We start from the raw sequence: 15,853 nt of genomic DNA, 5'->3' as shown, positions 1-15,853 counted from the left end.
AAAGCTTTTATAAGTGTGAAGCTACTATCTCTATCTTAAAGCGATTAGTAAATGCCTAGAAACTTTATTGCCCAAACTGCGACAAAAGTACTACAATTCAATGATAATACTGTATTGGCTAGACTATACTGGAATAAAAGTGAATGGTTTATTAAGTTACAATAGGGAAAATAATCTTAAAGCTACATGTGATAAGGAAGAGCACACACACGTGGACAAATAAAGAGCCATCGTGATAAGTCAGGCTGGAGTATTTTCTTGTAGTGCCATCATGCGGTACTACATTGGTAAAGAAAACAGTAAATAACGTTAGGAGAAACATGTTGTCGTAATTGTAAATAATTGTATCTAAGACTTATGGAACTACTTTGCGTCAGTTAAGCAGGATGCTGATTATTTTAGGTATGTTAATTTTGTTTTGGACGATGTAACATTGATATTTTGTAAATATTCAAGAGATGTATTGTTGGTGTTATGTACTGCATTAAAGATTTTGATATTTTCGTTCCTTGAAAAAAGTATTGAACATAATTCTAGTGTCATACTGCACTTGATATGTGTCAATGTGTTGCAAACATTTGTTATAATATCAACATAGAAATGTTTTCAATAATTATTATTGTTCCATGTATGGAAATGTATAATAGGCCTAGTTTTTTTATATATTAATGATGAGTAGGATTAACGAGCAGAAGATATGACCAAAGTGGCATTTAATCAGTTAAATAAATCAAGTAAAGCAGCCAAAAATATGTTAAAATGTTTAATTAAGTAATGTGTTTAAGGTGCCTAAATGTTACATTTATAAACCATGAAACAACTACTTAGAAAAGGCGACTATATAAACTATATATAGTTTGATTAATTGCCGTTTCACATTAAATCCTTATAATGAATAAAATGTTAGTGATTATATCTACCTTCCTTCAATTTAAAGTACTACAATAGTCTATAATAGAAGAAGTCTATAAGTCAATACAATAGTCTATTTAGAAGTATATAATATTATTATAGACTTCTAAAAATATTATTACTGCACTCATTAGGTAATTTATTAAATCAAGCAGTATTATTATGGGAAATTTCTTATAGAAAGAAAGGAATTATTAAAATATTTTTTTATTATAAATATAATAATATAGCAACAGGATGAATATAGCAATAGTTCAAGTGGTTCTTGTAGAATATGTGATAAGTTAGGAATTGTTGTAGTTAAAAGGCATCATTCATTAAAGCAAAGGTGACTTTTATAGAACAGTATCAAAATCGAGGACGACATTGACATTTAGTATAAAAATAGCTTATAGAAATCAATATTATAAATATAATTTGAAAAACTTAATCAGATTTGGTTTATAATTTAATATGCATATGATATATTTAATGAAATTAGTTAAAGCCTTATGGAGGCTCATTAATTTTACATTAATTTTATAAACAAAAAATGTTATTTATTGTTTACTATCAATACTTAATATGTTTAAAATTACCTTGGGAAGGCTAGGATTGATTAGATAATAATTTAGCAAAACGTATATAACTCTAACTCCACATAAACTATTCTATTCGGCTGAAACAATTGAACTTTTATCTGGACGCAGATAAGATACTTTTAATTTAAGTACTCGCACTGGCCACACTACTTGTAAAAGTGGTCGGTCTTTCCAAAGATTGTATTTTGTTAATGACTGTACATATTTGCTGTTGGAAATAAATTCAATTCTTCAATTCTTCTTCTTCTTATTTATTTTTTTTAATAAATTAAATGTGGAAGTATGAAAAATGCCTTTTCCATTAAAACCTACTCAATTCAATCAAAAATACAAAGCAGAAAATAAACTATTCTCCTCTGGGAAGAAATAAAAACCACTAATTAGTTTTATAGCAACAAGTATTCTTCTAAAGTGTATTCATCACCAATATTTCATTGAGGGTTTGTTATTTTTAAGTTATTTATATTGATTTTAATGTTACATTTTATATTTCGTAACGTAATAAAACAAATTTGAATTACATACCACTAACATAATTTTACCTAAAATGTAAGAAATTAATAGAAGTGTTAATGTATGCAACAGTAAAAATAAAACGTACAAAAGTCTGACAGGGTAAAAGGTACTCAGTATAAAGTAGAGGGGTTAAAATTATTCTTCAACCAAACATGTTAATACAATGAACAAGAGGTTTGGTAGCACATTAAGTTGTAAGCAAACGTGAACAGCAAACGAGACAAAAGCCACAAAGCTGTTCTAGAATGTAGTGACCGAGTCCTTTTACTAAATTGTTACATTTGAGTGCGATATATGTTACATTACTAGTATGGTTATGAATTTAAATAGATGTTTATTTTAATATACAACAAGCTGACTGCTTATTTAGAAATAAAATATTTTATACAAAATAAGAATTTAGAAACTTTAAATTAGCCTACTACCATTATTAGAACTTTACAAAGTTCTGGTTATCTCATGGTTAAAAAAATAAGAACCTATAAAAAGGTAAAAATACAAAAATTAAAACATCAGAAAATTTTAAATTATGATTTTTTTATTAATAGTTAAAATGTTCAACAATTACAGGGTTGTTAACTCTGATATTAGTGCGATCTGTGTCTCCCTTTGACGTCCGAGCCCTCTGCCCTGAGGTCTGTCCTTCTCGATTATATCCTTCTACAGTAAGTACTTACTTCTTAAGTAAATTCTTTAAGCTGTACCTAAACCTAAGTGTTTTTTACAATATGTTGTAACGTCATAAGTATTACCACATGCGATGGTAATTTTGGAGATTTATAATAGTAGTAGTAAAAATAAGTTAGAAAAGTTGCGTACTGAAACTTATAAGACAGTCTAGTGTTGAGCAATAAAAATTGAACCTTTAATTTTTCATGAGATATGTGATACTTAAATTGCCATACCTACAAATCCGATTCCAGTTTCTAAGTATTTAATATAGAAAACGAAAATGAGGATTAACAATTTTCCCTTTACTTTTATACAACTATATCGACTTCATTATACAGTTTTATTGAGTAGGTTAACCAATGGGACCCATCAACCTTATGCAAAAAATGAAAACATACACTACAAAACAAACTGTAGAATAAATTTGTATACTCTACTTGAGTTATTTTATTTACTTATAAAATAGATTAATACTTTGGTTTTTTTTGGATTTATTCTTTGATGCATATTTATTTTCGAGCTCAAAAGGTAAAAGTTAGATGAGTTGTGCTAATGAATTGTTTCAAATAAACACCAACAATGGATGGATGTAATAACATTTGTATTTTAAAAGATTCAACATTGTCTTTATTAGATTTATATTATAAACGTGTTTAGTGAAATGGAATCCAGAATAAGTTAACTCAATTGAATTTTTGTCACAACCCTCTTTTAATGTAACTACAACATCTGGTATTTCTTCATGTAAACACAAAACTCTGTGATGCTGCTTTCGACGTTGCATTATTTGGAGTTAATCAGCTGTCAACAGGTTTACAAGTATTCATAGTTAGTAAATTTCATTTAAAGTAACGCATGTGAAGTCCCCAGGCCTATAGGACTCTACAATCCGGCATTAGTGCACTGCCAACTCAGTCATAAAACTATGGGCACATATAGGTTAAATTACCCTAAGAGTGCTTAGAAGTGGTGTTTCAGAACATAAATTTCATCATGTTTTATTTGTATAATATCTGAGATAATAACTTACATAACACATTTCGTCTAAATCTGTCCAATAGCTTTTGTTTAATTGATTATGAACTATCCAAACATTTCAATATCATTCTAAACTTTCGGTTTATAATATTAAAAAGACGTTTTGGATACCCGCCACAAGATTCAGGTAAATGTATGTTAAAATTCATGAAAATTGTTCGTTGTCAATTGTGTCACTAATCCACCTGATTCCTTAAATGCCAAAATAATTTGGGTCAAACTAGTTAGTTCTCTTTAACTTCCAGGATTCTTAGTGTTTGTAAGTTCCCATTTTTTAGCAGCTTTCAGAATCTGAAAGCTCTCAGAAAAGGATCCCTCAGCGTCTGGGAGGTTATGCCCCCTGCTGAATCTCCAGTCTTTGGGAGATCCTGGCCTCGATAGGTCTAGGTTTATGACAGGTCTCAATCTATGGGAGTTTCTTGTGTATGGTGGTTGCCGGCACTGGCATTTTTTTAGTATTTCTAAGCTCCCCGTTCTAGGAAGCACTTAATCCCGATTTAAAAGCTCCGCGTTCAGGCAGCTCTCAACATCATACAGCCTGTCTGAAAGGTCCTCACCTCTGCGAGATCCACGAATGTAGGTTCTCGTGGCCTCTGGAAAGTCCGACCTTCGGCAGCCCCCAGGATCGGAAAGACATATACCGCTTTGTAGCAGCTCTCGTACTTTGATAGTTTTCACCCCCCAGAATCTTCTGGCTTTCTGAGAGTACCGGCCTTCGACAGCCCCATTTCTGTGGTAAGTCATTGGTTCCGTCATATATCAACCTTTGGTAGTTCCCGGCCTCTGGCAGTTCTTGGTGTTTGGGAGCTCATGGTTTTTGCAGCCCTCAGTCTCTAGTAGCTCATGATAACTGGCATCTACAGGCCTCATAATAACTCTCAGACTATAGGACCTCCTGATCTCGGGCACGTCCTTACGTCTTATTGATAAGAGCGTCAGGAAGCTCTCAGTCTATAAAATTCCTAACAGATCTCAGTCTTTAGAAACCACATGGCCTTTGGCACGTACCGGCTTCTGGCCAGCCCTGGTTTCTGGAACGTTCTTACCTCTGCAGACCAAAAAACTAGGACTGTACAACCTGTACAACTAGGCAAGAACAACCTTCGGCAGACCCCAGGTTATGGCAGGTCTAAGCCTCCGGATGCACCGCCTCTGGGAACGTTGAAATTCGTCACAAAGGAAATAAATAAATATATATTTTTGCATATTTGTTAAAAAAAAAACTACTAACCTGCTACTATGTAGTATGATTTCAGGCACAAGGCACGTGGTGGACAATCCTAGCAACCAATACAAGCAATGTGGAGTGTGGGATTCTGAGTAAGTACGTAATAACAACAAGTTATTTTAAATATTTCTTGAAAGAAAACACAAAGGAAAACTATTTCGTTAAGAATAACTTATTAATGTTGTTTATATCAGTGGATTAGTGAAATTGGTTTAAATACTTTTCAGATAAACTATAGTTCTTGAATAGGTTTAAATACTCGTAGTGTCAGGAGTTGTATGATGGTAACAATTTTAAACGTGGAATAGAAGATGTACAATATTGTAAGCTCTGTTAATGGAAACTTGTTTTAAAGTGTCTCATTGTCAACAAAAGATTTTACAGGTTGATGAATTTTTGGCCGTTTGTAATGATTAGTGTTAAAAAACGAAACATTGCGTTTCAAGGATTAAAACCTATTCTCTTCTTAAAGTGTGGAAAACTTTAAGGCATAAGGTTAAGCATACACTAACATTTAAACCTAACCATGATATCACCAAAAGTTGTGGGTAACATCAAAACAATTCGTACTCTAAAATCTAAGATCTTCATACATAAGGGTCCAAAACTACTAAAAAAAGTAACAAATCATGTCAAGCGCACAGAACGACATAGCCGCACAGTTCAGAGAAGGTGGAAGACGGAGGGAAAATCAACACTGGATCTTCTTGTGGCAACTCTAAGCAAAACGTCATCTGTAACAAAAAGGTACAGAAAGGTGATGGTTTAAGGGGAGCGGGAAAGGCCTATCTCGCCAATGTTAAATTTGCCATCTTTAGGTACACTTTTCTTCAAAAGTTGTAAAGCTATGACTTTCAAATTTTAGGGCTATATTTACCAACTCTTTTTGTGTTGACAGACTCAATTTTACACCTGCTAATCAAATATTACCTTAAAAAATCATTTTTTCATAGAACACTAAAAAAAATTAAACATTTTTACAAAACATAAATTTTTTATTACAAAACTAGTAATGTGAGATTAATAAAAAATGGGTCTAAATATTACTTATACCCCAACAATGATGTGTAAAAAATTTCAGGTATGTAGGTTAATTATTTACAGAGATAAGTGTACCTTTGTTTAATAAAATGCAACTTTCGGCAAATTGCGACTGAACTCAATAAACTAAAAGGCATACAATATCTACCTTAAAATAGGCCAGCTCCATATTTGGGATCATCTGTTTTCCTCTTCATGGTCTTCCTCCATGAGCCGCCTTTTTCTTCTTGCTTGTCTAGCCTCCTTCGTGATACTTTCAGCCGCTTTCTCACTTTTACGCTGTCTCAAAATATCCATCTCCCGCAAAGTTTTTGACGGATTTTTCACACAAACTCAGTCCAAGTCTTTTGTAGAGGTCCAGTTTGCTGCTGTGGCCTTCATTGAATGATATTACCGCATCATATACGCCCAACTTCAGTGTATCGAGTCTCACAAATACCCTCTTCGGAACTTTAGCCCATACAATATTATTAAAAACTTTCATTAGGGTTTTGGGTGTGCCCGTGCAAACATTTCTTCAACAGCTCTGTTTGTGTAAGTGCCTTGTAAATATCTTTAATTTTCACCATAACATCATAGGGCAAACTGTCTTTGTGTTTTTGTAAGTCTTTCCCTCAGCTTTGGCTTTATTAAAACCGCACCATGAATCCTCACCCACAGGACACAATCCGTGCTGTGGATTATCATCCGTTGAAAGTTTATGGAAAAAGGTTGCCCAGATGTTTTTCTTCATTTCTTCAACACTGTTTAACTCCTCTTCTTATGGCTAGGCCATAATAAGTCTGTAACTTATCAATTTGGGTGTCAGTAAGTCTTTTTTTTCCTCCAAGCACTTTTCCGTCTGCAAGTTTTTGGCTTTTGGTTTTCCGCTTCAGTTCACGTAAACGCGTCCCCATACGCTTTTGTATGTGCCCAATGCATTCCAATTTCTCAATCTCGACATCATCCCCATACGGTTTAGATTCTTTCACAATCTGGAAACCCTTACTATCACCATCACCAAGGTACTTTGTATATTTTACATTTCGTGTCACAGAATTCTTGAATACTTCAAGAGCACCCGCTACCTCCATTCCTCCCGAGCTTCCATTCATAGTTCTTAGTACACTCATATTCCCCAGGTTTTGTCATGGTACATGTCTGACAGTATTTAGACAAAATAGATACATCCAACACTTTCCCTGTATCGAAGCTGGTCACACTCACTAGTCCATTTAGTAGATTTGAATCCGCGTCGCTGCCATGAACCGTCAATCGCAACTGCAAGCTCGGTACACCCATCATTTACCTGCACTGCTTCCATTGTAGCCTTCATCATAGTATCTTCGGCACAAGATTTGAGTGCTGTCTGTAGAGTCTTGTGGTATTTAGCATATTTTTTGTGGGGGCTTAGGTAGGTCTAGTAAAACACAAAAATTGGTTTCCGGCAGTTGGCCCTTTTCCCAATAGTTCGCATAGCGTAAACAAATTTTACGTTGAGATCATACAGTTTTTCATCATTTGAAAGATTTGAGTTTTTGAATTTTTGGAATTCTGAGCATGCTGTACATTCTAACTTAGTTGATAATACTAACCCAGAGTTCTCAGAGTCATCATAACACACAATAAGTTCGATTGTGTCTGTTGAATCACAATACTTACATTTAACAAATTTTTTTATTGCACAAGACAATAAGTGGACATCAAAAATACAATTTCCTGCTCCAGAAGATTGAAATGTTTCATAGCTATCAAAGGACAACTTCTTTGCAGAAGATACTTTAGTAGAACTACTCCCAAAGTTCTTTGTTAGGTGTTTCTTGAGTTCCTGACAAAGTTTCTGAACCTACCAATGTAGGCCTAGGCCTACTGTACTGGTTACCTACATGATGTTTACTCTTGGTTTTATAACTCAATTGTTTCCTTGGCATCGCGAGTTCCACTAAACAAACAAATATGTTTCGAAAAATAAACACAACAATTCACCAAATCAGTGTCTTCTTTGAACAAAATACAAAATGTAAACAAGAAAACAAGTTTACATGTTCGGTATTGTGAAAAGGAACCAAAACAACAGACGACAGCTGACGGATAAACTGATGTTTAGTCAACTGTCACTATGACCAACTACACAAACAAAAATGCAGAGTATAAAACCAATGGTACTATACTAAATGCCAGGAGTATACTAGATACACTATTGACGTTGCTCAGAGAAAAAACTCTGTGTCTTGATATATTGTTTTAATTTTTTCAAGGGCTTATACGTAAGTTACAGTGATGACAATTATATCATTTTAAAGAGAATGAAATGGAGTATAATAATTTTAAAAAAACTAAAAATGTGTAAAAAAAAAATTTTCCCGGTCTGGCTCCCCTTAAGGGGAGGGTGTTTAATCCTCTTCACCACGAATAGGCGAGTTCAACACCATACATTGATTTTGTTGTGTTTTTTAACATTTGATTTTATTGATTTTTGTGGTTTTTATCGATTCTTTTTTATTTATTTTAAACAATTTTTATTGATTTTTGGCTTAAACCTTATAAATAATTTTGTACACCTAAATAAGAGGATAAGGGTCAGTAAAAAACCTGTTATTGTTTGTCTTTTATGTCTGGTTCATGGTTCATAGCAGAGTATAAAATATTCCATACTGCTTTTGACATTAAGCTGCATCATTACTCCGCAAAAGAATTTATATTCTCTCACAGAGAATCTACTATAAAACCATGTACCACGTTAAGTTACGTTACATTACACTTGATTTCACTTAAAATACCACATATGTGTTGTAAAAATCGGAAATAGCAAATTAAAAATGATCTCCGTCCACAGATACCCATTGCCCGTGGAAGTGTCTCGGGTTTCAGTTTTACAGCAATGTCTACCCACGTTTGTACATTCATGAATACAACATGACAGCATTTGGTTACAACACAACGTGAGTCATTATAATTATAATGTTGGATAGATAAAGTTTTTCATAACGAGTACGGTATTATTTGCCAAATATGATACCTGTTCTACACACAAGGTTTATCAATCTGTAAGCATGAATAGATATAATTATTTAGTAACTATATTATTGTATACAATAGTTTTTAAAATGCATGTAATAAAATAACATTTATTCTTATATCACTGAAGATTTGGAATTGTAATGCAACGTTTTAAAATTCACGAAATAGCAAAAGTTTTGTTTGTGTTCTTAAATGTATTTATTTCACTATTATAAAGGTATTTTTTAAGTCACACAAATAAACTTCTTGTTTATATAGGAACATATATGAAAAGAATAGTTAGTGAAATATTTCAAAATGTATCTTTAAAATAAATTAATTTAGTTACATCAACATCTAATTTATTATTTCTGTTATTCTTTGACACATATATTGCTTCAGAAAAGGATGTTATGATCATCAGTACGCGATAATAAGGCTTGTGGACATGAACCAGCCTTGGGCGGTATTCAACATTGCTGATAAATGGAGTAAGTAGCAAGCAGCTTCTAAAAATATAGTAACATAGTAGTTTTGGTATACTTTTTAGTACATTAAGAGATACCTTATAAATAAAAATGAATTGCAAAATGTTTATGTTAAGCGCATACAAGCTATAGTAATTTGGCCATTTATGTTTGGAAAATATTTATTGATTTATCTTTTTATTTATTAGAAAAGTCACCTGGAATATTTTTGATTTAAGAAAATATTTTAGTACTTATGTTTTATTATTAAAATTTAACTTGCATTAAATATCCGTTTAAACCATAAACTAAAGTTAGACAAATGAGCTAACACATCTAATTAGATTTAATTTTTATAAAGTATTAAGTATACAGTGGTTGATCTCTAAATTTTACTCCAGATTGCGCCAGTGATAAAATTAAAACATCTAATGCATTCTAAAGATATTACACTACTACTACTATTACTACTAAACACTGTTATACAACCAACCTTAATAAACAAAGCTGTGAATATTTACATATAATGTAATCTAAATTGGTGACCTTAATTAGCATTGTGATATGGAATTTTAACAATGGCTAACGAAAAAACAGAAGAATGAACAATAACACGCCTTTAGGATCCATACTTTCCCAGACTACGGTAAACAAGCTACAGGAATTCTATCACTCAAAACCTTACAAACGATTATCTTGGAATGTTGCATGAACTTTATAAGAATTTCCTCCTTAAACTGGAAATAGATAGGAATAAGGTAGAATTTCTCCCTAGGTCGTAATAGACTTTTCAGTACTACGTATTTACCTCGGGACTACAAGCCAATTCAACTGCGGCACAGAAAAGATTTTAGACCTGAAGTAGATTACATGAGCCGGAAGTAGACATTTTTTTACCGACGTGATTTCTGAGATCTACATAAGTATATAGTTTTTTTATTGGGGCACCACAAGTCAATCCAAATGGTTGGAAGTAGGCTATTTTAAGCTAAGTAGGTTTCTTAGTCCTAGGTATGTATATTTGTTTTCATCAGGACAACAAGGCAAATTCTACCGTGATGCTGGAATCATCTTACACCTGAAATATATTACAAGGCCTAGAAATAAACTCTTTTTGATCGAAGAAAATTTCCACGACCTGTGTATTGGTAATTTCTGGATCAAGTTAACAAAGGATACTTAGCCGTTCCTTTGGAAATATAATTAATTTGAACCCCAAATATCCCTACATGTGCAAAACACGATATAAGAGTAAGACTAGACTCTGATAGTCTTAGCTATGAACACTTAAATAATATTTACCTAAAGTATGCCTATGTACGTTTGAAAAGTGTCATAGGCCTCCATCATATTACATCATATGTGTTTTTACTAAGTAGTATAAGGAATTCGAATGTGATAATTGAGTGAGAAACAACCGCTGGCAACAGCTGGTTCCCTACTATATGTCTATAAACTAAGTAAGTATTTATTACAAATCTTCTATGAGTGATAAAACCTTCCATGTCTATCTTAGAGTACTGGGTATAACCACCTTAACCATAATTGTCTGCTACTGTAATGATTGGTAGGGAACGTATTGCACTTAATGGCATTTAACTTTGGAGTAATAATAAGTTACAAAATTCAATATATTTCATAATGACAGAGACGTTCCTGACGTGATTTTCATTATAATACATATAATTACAGGATGAGCAAAGTATAACCCTAATAGTCTAGAGCCTAATAGAGGATTTTAAATGGCTCCAGAATCTTCCAACGGATAGACTGTAGCAAGGGCTAGAAAATCTAAAACTCGAATATTATTGACATATTCTACAAGCGTGAAGTTAAAAAAAATATCCTCACCAAATAATATTGGGGGTTTCAGAACTCAGGAGAATATATATAAATGTATATCTAATATTTTAGTTTTCGCTTAGGGTCCATGTATTGAAATTTATGGTCTTGAATTTGCCTGTACCAATAAAGAGTTTATAGTCTCATTTAGTTTCCAACGAAGCAGTCATGCAAATGTAATTAGATTGCTTGTCTGTTGATACACCATTTTTAGATGCCAAGATTACTAATTGTTGAAATACCTAAGGAGGATATGCTAACTCAGAATACAAGTTTACCTGTAATAACTTTGTTAAGGTACACGTTTTCCCATTTAATAGAAGTACTGTTATGGGTTACAACCAAAAGCTTAATGAATTGGAAATTCGATGCTACAGACTTCAGGCATTCTGGAGAGACAAATCTAGAAATATCTCTGATTTTTGAATGTGGACTTAACGCATTACAAATTTTTAATCTTACATCATTCATTGTTCCAGCTGGCGTTTATACTATCGTGGCTATCTTGGACACAGATGATCATGAAAGCTTTATAATCCTATACGTATGTGGTGTGAAAACAGGTGATCTGTAATTTTAAATATCGACAGTTAATGCTTTAAATTATAAATATAAGTAAAACATATGTAATTAATATCAGAGTGGAAGTCAAACTATCCACTTTGAACAAAAAGTATGACTTGAAAAGCTACTTTTATTTTATGGTATTGAAAACCGAGATTCGGCTTTATAGATTTATTGTGGTTGAATATAAACAACCACGGTTGTATGAATAAAACACTAGTAACCAATTTTCTACTCAGAAACTTGAATTCGTAAAGTAGTATATTCTGCAAGATACGTCTAGCCATTCGTTACTTCAAAAAAAAAAAAGAAAAAATATGAAATATAGAAGCTTTATTGGCGATAGATGGACAATAGTGTTTAAATTGGTTATACTCATAAAATTATTCACAAACTTACTTTTCCAGATAACTGATTTAATCTTTATTTTGAGATCTTATATATATATATATATATATATATTGGCGAAAATTTGTAATAATGAAAATTTATTTGCCAAATAAGAGTCCCTTTAAAACTTTCAAATGAAACTAGAGTTTGGGTTTGCGGACGAATATACATCAGAGCTATATAGTAATATAAAGACAAATATTAACAGAAAATGTACATTTTTAGTTTTAAAGCATTCATACTGCATGAACATACTCCATAAAGTATGAACATACTGGTTAAACTATGGAGTTCATATTTTTATAATAATTAAGCAATTATTGAAAGTTGAATCTAATGTACTTACTAATAACACTGTCTGCTTTAGCCGAAGGGGAGCCCATTGTATTCATTATTACCAGAGACAAAAGAGGGATGTGCAGAAGAAATGAAAAGAGGGTTGACGCTGTCCTCAAAGCCAACAATATCCGCAGGTGCAATCTTAATGTGATTGATAGGAATAAATGCCCTGTCAAGTTTAGTACTATGTTCGCTATAGAAACATGTTGCAATACAAACCTTGATAATGCAAAATAAACAAATACGATACTTATTCTTCCCTAACAGCTTGGGAAATGGAACTGGAACTGGAAACAACTATACAATAGGCTTTGTTGCTCATTATTAGCTGAGCGTCAGCGAAGTCTCTCACTTGAGTAGGTGGAAATATGTCTTTCTCTCTATACATTGGTTTGCCAGGCCACACGAAGTCTAGAGAGCAAACTGAACTATAAACTTGACATATTTATTTAGAAAGCTTCGTTTCTACAAAAGAACATCAAGTTCGCGTATGGAATCATAGCATTCGGCTGGGCGATAGCAAAAACTTATAAATTGATCTTAGTGCAACAGTGATTCTATGAAAAATTGCACAATGAGTATATTTGTAAAAAACTGATAAAAATCTTGTGGCATCGTAACGCTACAAACAAAATGAAAAGAGCTAAACATTTGAAATGTTTCCTGCAACCACAACAAGGTCAGTTACGCGACACGTGGTATGGCATTCCACTTTGTCTAGTTATACGGGATGGTATTATAGTTTTTTTTTATTACACACACACACACACACACACACACATATATATATATATATATATATATATATATATTAATGTAATTAATATCTGATGTATATTAGACGCTGGGACGCCCATTTAGATTTGGCATATTACCAACCTAACCTTAAATAAAATGTTATAGATTCAAATCAAATCTAATATCATTTTTATCTGTCAATTACAAAAATTATGTTAAATTTATCAAGACCGGTTATACTAACAACTTACTATAACGCAAAGAATGAATCTCGTGGATTATCCAATAACGAGAGCATCTAACTCTACAAGCCTAACACAGCCTTCTTGGGAAGGATTTATTCAATACGAATATTGACCTTACTCCTAGTGCAGCGTATAAAATCTGACACTGATTTATTGACACTGATCGTTCTCAATCTTGAAGAAGATATTGAAAACGAACTCTTTGCATCGTTTTGACATCAGAGACACTCAGGCTACAACGGAAGTTTGTCCGTTCAGCTAGCAGCCATCAACTGAAATCTGTATGAAGAGTTATTGTTCTATATAGGAGGTATTCTCTGAAAGAATTTGGCAATATATATTCAATTATATAGTAAACCAGGCTGTGTGGGTCTAGTTTGATTTAACGTGTTTTTCTACAATTTTGCTGATGTGTGGAATATAGTAGTTGATTTTTATCAGTTACATTAAAACACCTTCTAAATCTCATCGAAATAAATTGTCTTTGTTATGCTCAAGATTATTACGAGGAGTAGACCAATACAGTTTCCTAATTTCTCAGACAATAACTGGATTACATTTACTTAGTCATAATACAAGATTGTGTTTAATTTTTTTGCTATTCCGACAAGTAAAGCGCATAAAATAAAGAAAGACCAGTGATTGCAAGAGGGTGTTTGTGTACAGCAGGGCAGGGCATTTCCATACTGTAGTATGGAAAGACCCTGCCCTGATTCATCTCACTCTAAGGATTATTGAAATATAGTCTATGCCAGGGTACATAACTGGCAACTCAAAAAGCTCAAAAGGAATATATTCTTCTATATAAATTACCACCATGCCATCCCCTGCCGGTGGGGGATTGTGCAGATGCGTATTACGCTCAGTTCTCAACAAAGTCAAGAGGTATTAAAAGATTAGTTAAATGTACTTTTTTTTAAATAATATTATTTTTTATTTCATCCTCTTAAATGACGGTACCCCATAATAACCCGAAGTAGTGCTTGGATCAGGTAATGTTTCAGATATACTGGAAACAATACATAATGTGTAAGGGAAATCTATACATAACAAGTGTTTAATAAAACGCATTTTAAAGCACACAAACTTAGTTAACTTTTTTATATAAATGTAAATGAATGTTTGCACGAATTTCCTCTTTACGAGTAACATTGTGAAGTATACCTCAAACAGGTTTTTAGATTATTTATCGAATTGAAAGCAATGAATTACTTTAACTATATAAATTTAATTTATAAATTTCGTTTTGCTAAATAAAGAATTGTTATTGATATTATTCATACTTTTTAAACATATAAATTAAATTAAAAATGCCTTATGTAAAGAAAAAGATTGCAGATATTACATAACATAATTGAGAGCCAAATTAAATGAACAACAAATAGTATTGTATACGGTATGAAACTTTACAGTAAATTAACGTTATTGTGTATTGTCAGTTGTATAAAAAATTTTCAACTAATATTTTTATACGGTTTAAGTACATTGTGATCAATTCATACCTGTTATTGCCAGAAAAAGTACCTACAGCACGTTACGATTCCAAAATAACGTTTTAGTTGATAATTTAGAGAGGAATTTAGCTATTGGAAAAATAATTGTATTTTAATTTAACATAAAAAACCAAAATATTCTTGGATTTGGAAAAGATAACAGTGACCGATCGATACTTAAAACTGACTTTGTGTAACAGATTACATTCGCTTACAAGAAAATGAAGACAAAGGACAAAATTATGAAACATCTCAGATGACTGGTCGCTAAGTTGGTTATTTATTACAAAGCACATTAATTAAGCATGTTTTCTCTTGCTGTCTCATTATTTTTCTTCATAATCCACATCCATTCTTGTTATAATAATATACAAAGGATCATTCCATTCACTATTTCGGTATATTTGAGCAAATTTAGGATTTTGAAATCAGAAATACACAATGTTATCTTTTCGTTTTATTACTATCTTAATTTAAAAATTTAGTCAGCGTCTGAAAACTGCCACTGTCACAGACTGGAGTCCTTGAATCTGGAGTGAACATCCGTCTTAAGAGATCCAAAAAGGTCGGCAATGAAGAAGCTCAAAATGAACTCTTTATATTGCTTCGACATCAAAGACAACTAGGAACAAAATTTAATCTACTTGAAGAGGTGACCCGATCGTCCTATCAAGTGCACAAATGAGTGTACTATGAAGTTAAATAAATAAATAAATATCTTTATTCTCCTCATGAAGTCGTACTTTACACAACATATTAAACATTTTTAAATCTCAAAACAATGGAATAGTAAAATTATACATATTCT

The 15,853-nt window shown here is 32.4% G+C and overlaps 1 protein-coding gene across 1 annotated transcript; it reads left to right on the top strand.

Moving 5' to 3' along the window:
• Nucleotides 1–238: 238 nt before the first annotated feature.
• Nucleotides 239–12,807, top strand: LOC124365963. The gene is made up of 7 exons (XM_046822116.1): nucleotides 239–402; nucleotides 2,580–2,674; nucleotides 4,976–5,039; nucleotides 8,804–8,909; nucleotides 9,370–9,458; nucleotides 11,756–11,839; nucleotides 12,598–12,807. Exons 1-7 carry the CDS (start codon nucleotides 387–389, stop codon nucleotides 12,804–12,806), a joined length of 663 nt encoding a protein of 220 aa, XP_046678072.1. The 5' UTR covers nucleotides 239–386; the 3' UTR covers nucleotide 12,807.
• The last annotated feature ends 3,046 nt before the right edge of the window (nucleotides 12,808–15,853 follow it).

Source organism: Homalodisca vitripennis, chromosome 7 (genome assembly GCF_021130785.1).
Source record: "Homalodisca vitripennis isolate AUS2020 chromosome 7, UT_GWSS_2.1, whole genome shotgun sequence".
In the NCBI taxonomy this organism is placed as follows: domain Eukaryota; kingdom Metazoa; phylum Arthropoda; class Insecta; order Hemiptera; family Cicadellidae; genus Homalodisca; species Homalodisca vitripennis.
Note: the sequence above shows the minus strand (reverse complement) of the source record. Positions and strands in the feature narration are given on the sequence as shown.

Coding starts and splice junctions, on each gene's coding strand:
- LOC124365963 (XM_046822116.1), top strand. Junction 2,675..4,975: donor CTCGATTATATCCTTCTACA/GTAAGTACTTAC, acceptor GTATGATTTCAG/GCACAAGGCACGTGGTGGAC. Junction 11,840..12,597: donor CGTATGTGGTGTGAAAACAG/GTGATCTGTAAT, acceptor TGTCTGCTTTAG/CCGAAGGGGAGCCCATTGTA.